Source organism: Propithecus coquereli, unplaced genomic scaffold, assembly GCF_000956105.1.
Source record: "Propithecus coquereli isolate 6110/MARCELLA unplaced genomic scaffold, Pcoq_1.0 Scaffold567, whole genome shotgun sequence".
Lineage (NCBI taxonomy): Eukaryota > Metazoa > Chordata > Mammalia > Primates > Indriidae > Propithecus > Propithecus coquereli.
The window spans coordinates 875017-878270 of NW_012151585.1; the positions used below are offsets into that span (position 1 = coordinate 875017).

The window sequence follows — 3254 nt, forward strand, 5'->3', positions numbered from 1 at the left end:
TTTTTTTTTTTGAGACAGAGTCTCACTGTGTTGCCTGGGCTACAGTGCCGTGGCGTCATCTTAGCTCACAGCAACCTCAAATTATTTTTTTAAATTTATTTTGAGACAAAGTCTTGCTCTTACTCAGGGTGATCTTGAATTCCTGACCTCAAGCAATCCTCTCGTTTCAGCCTCCCAGAGTGCTAGGATTACAGGCATGAGCCACCACACCCAGCCTTTTTTTTATACTGAAAGAAACAGTTGAATGCAAGTATCAAGGAAAGTACATAAAAAACATTAGGCAAATTTAGATAACGAGTGAAACCTATCCTCTGGCACATAGTAAATCACCAGAAAATGATCAGCTTATCTCCAAATGCTGATGTCTGTGATGCACAGTTGTTGGAGAAATGGTATAAAAATGAGAGATTGGCCAGACACCTGTAATCCTAGCACTTTGGGAGTCTAAGGTGGGAGGATTGCTTGAGTCTAGGAAGTTTGAGCGAGACCCTGTCTCTACAAAAAAAATAGAAAAAAAATTAGCTGTGTGTGCTGGTGCACACCTGTAATACCAACAACTTGGGAGGCTGAGGCTGGAGGATCACTTGAACCCAGGAGTTTGAGGTTGTAGTGAGCTATGATGACGCCATTGCACTGTAGCCAGGGCGACAGAGAGAGGCCCTGTTTCAAAAAAAAGAGAGATCACAGAAAGAAAAATATGACTGACAGGATAACACAGTTGCTCCTTCCAGGAAGGTGGAGATTTAAAGTTCATTGTACTCATACCAGCAGCCTAAACTGAGGCTAGGTATGTCAGAACCCTTGACAGCCTGAGGCTTGTCGTTTCTTCCTGCTGTGTTACTAGGAGCCCCTAGAGAGAAACAGAGCATGAAGAAGCCTGTTTAATTATGATGGTATTTAAAGGCAATTTTGATTTCACCACTGGTAAATATTTATTGAGTGCTAGGAGCAGGAGTCACAGGGTTAGATTCCTAACCCTGCTCATATTGGTGTTTCCCAGTTTGAGGCCTCTGGCCTATGGTATTCTCCTGCAGACTCCGACTGATCACTCTGTGGTGGGCCTTGGACCATTCATGCATTTTCCTCTCCTGCTTGCAGTGGTTGGAGACCAGACCTAACAGACAGGTGTGTCCAGTTTGCAAAGCCGGCATCAGCCGAGACAAGGTCATCCCGCTGTATGGCAGGGGCAGCACTGGGCAGCAGGACCCCAGGTGAGGACTTGGGGTGCCTGTCCCACCCACTTCTCCCCTTGGACATAAATTTACTTCCATCCAGCATCCCCAACCCCACCCTTTGCTTAGTGCCTGATGATCCCTTGGTTCTGAGGCAATCTGATCCAGATGGGACTCAGCTGGGAGGGATGGCAGGAAGCCAAGTTGCCACTTGCTGGACTGTAATACAGATACCCCACTGGGTGTCATCTCCCCTTGGGCAGACAATGTGCTGGGTCTAGGGAGCCAGCGGTGCGCAGATATCACAATTGCAGGTGTTCAGAGTGCTGTGAAAGATCACTTGCTGCAGCCTAGGAAGCAGGATGTATGGCCGGAGAGTCTCCAGGGGTTGGGGTTGCTGCAGTCGTGATGTGTAAAGTTCAGGGGGAAAGAGAGCAGGGAATGTGGGTGGCTTGGTAGAGTTTGGGTCTTCTAGAAGTGGAGGTGTGGGTGGGTTCAGCATTCTACAAACACAAATACTAAGAGCCCTTCATGGTCTGGTACCCCTAAGTTCTCCAGAAGCATCTCTTACCTTCTCCCACTCACTCTGGCATACCCTATATACTAGACATATTAGACTTCTCTTAAAGGGACTTGTCCTTTCACATTCATCAGCCTTTGCATTTGCTCTCTCCTCTGCCTCTTCTGGCTCTCCTGCTCAAACCACCCCCACCCTTGCTGCCTCTTCTAACTTCTACCCATCTTTTATGAGCAACCCTAAAGTCACTTCCTATTTGAAGTAGTCTTCCCCATGTTAGTTGCTGTCACCGTGTTCCTACTGCACTCTTTAAAGAAGGCCCTTCCCATGTAGTCTTGTTATTGGCAGTATCCCCCTTAAAACTATAAATACCTCAAGAGTAGAATTTGTTTTAAGTATTGGTAGCATCCTGCTTAGTGCCTAATGTGTAACAAGCCCTCAGTCAGGCTTTCATGGGATGAGTGATTGGAGGGGCTGAGACCCAGAGGTAAAAAGAATAGCATGGGTACTTGCCCAAGAGTAGTGGGAGTAAAGCTGAAGTTAACAGGGGCAGATCAGAGAGATCGTGAAGCTCAGCCCTCTCTGCCAATAAGCCACCCTCTGTTTCAGTTTGAATTTGGGATTTCTGACACCCGTGGCACCAATATCTTACAGGCCCAGGGATGGCATCTGGTCATTCTCAACCAGTCTGGGTCAGGATCTCTGTAAGAGGCTGTAGTGCAGTCTGATGAATATATCCTAATCTGATTTTCTCCCTAGTTTTCTATATAGTTGGGAAGAACAATTGCAGGCAGAATGAAGAGTAGTTAGTATTTGGTTTAATTCAGCATAAGCCCCATCCTAGACAGGAATGGGGGCCATAGCCCCAACCTGTTGGTGAAGAGCTCCCAATTCTCACAGGGAGCAGCTCAAAGAATTTGTAATAGACTTTATGCCATTTCTGTTTCAGAGAGAAGACCCCTCCCCGCCCTCAGGGACAGAGGCCAGAGCCCGAGAACAGAGGGGTAAGGAACATCCTAGGAGAAAATTCTAGAAATGAGCCCATGGCTTTAGAAGTTTCCCCCTTGACCCTACAATTTTCTCCTTGATTAGAAAAGTAAAGTAAAATTTGTAAAATACAGAAAGGAAAAGGGGCGGGGCAGGTCACTTAAAACTACACCATCCAGACATAACTACTGGAAACATTTTGGTCTACTTTCTTTTTCATTTTTCTATTTATTTTGTAATTATATATATGTAAAAATTTTATAGATCTGTTTATGTGTGTGTATTTTGTAGATGTGTATATGCTTTTTTATTTTTTTCACAATATGTGGCTCCTATTTTATAACTATCTTTTAAAATTCCATCCTTTTTACAAACATTAAATGCCCCCTGTCAGTGAATATAGCAAAGATCCCTCCCATAATGGGGCTTACATTCTCGGAGTGGGAGACTTGCAACAATATATCTTGAGATTTTACATGCCGGCAATATTTTACTTATTGGCTGTTTTGTGTTTAGTTGTATGGACTTAACATAATTTATTTAACTAATCCTTTGTTAGACATTTAGTTGCTTTCTTT

At 44.5% G+C, this 3254-nt stretch overlaps 1 protein-coding gene across 1 annotated transcript in view; it reads left to right on the top strand.

Moving 5' to 3' along the window:
* The window catches only part of RNF185 (ring finger protein 185), a 50178-nt gene that overhangs the window by 37875 nt on the left and 9049 nt on the right, over window positions 1-3254 (top strand). Inside the window, exons 4-5 of the mRNA XM_012657968.1 lie at window positions 1099-1211; window positions 2639-2693. Of these exons, the coding sequence (XP_012513422.1) occupies window positions 1099-1211; window positions 2639-2693 (168 nt within the window). The remainder of the gene's footprint in view (window positions 1-1098; window positions 1212-2638; window positions 2694-3254) is intronic.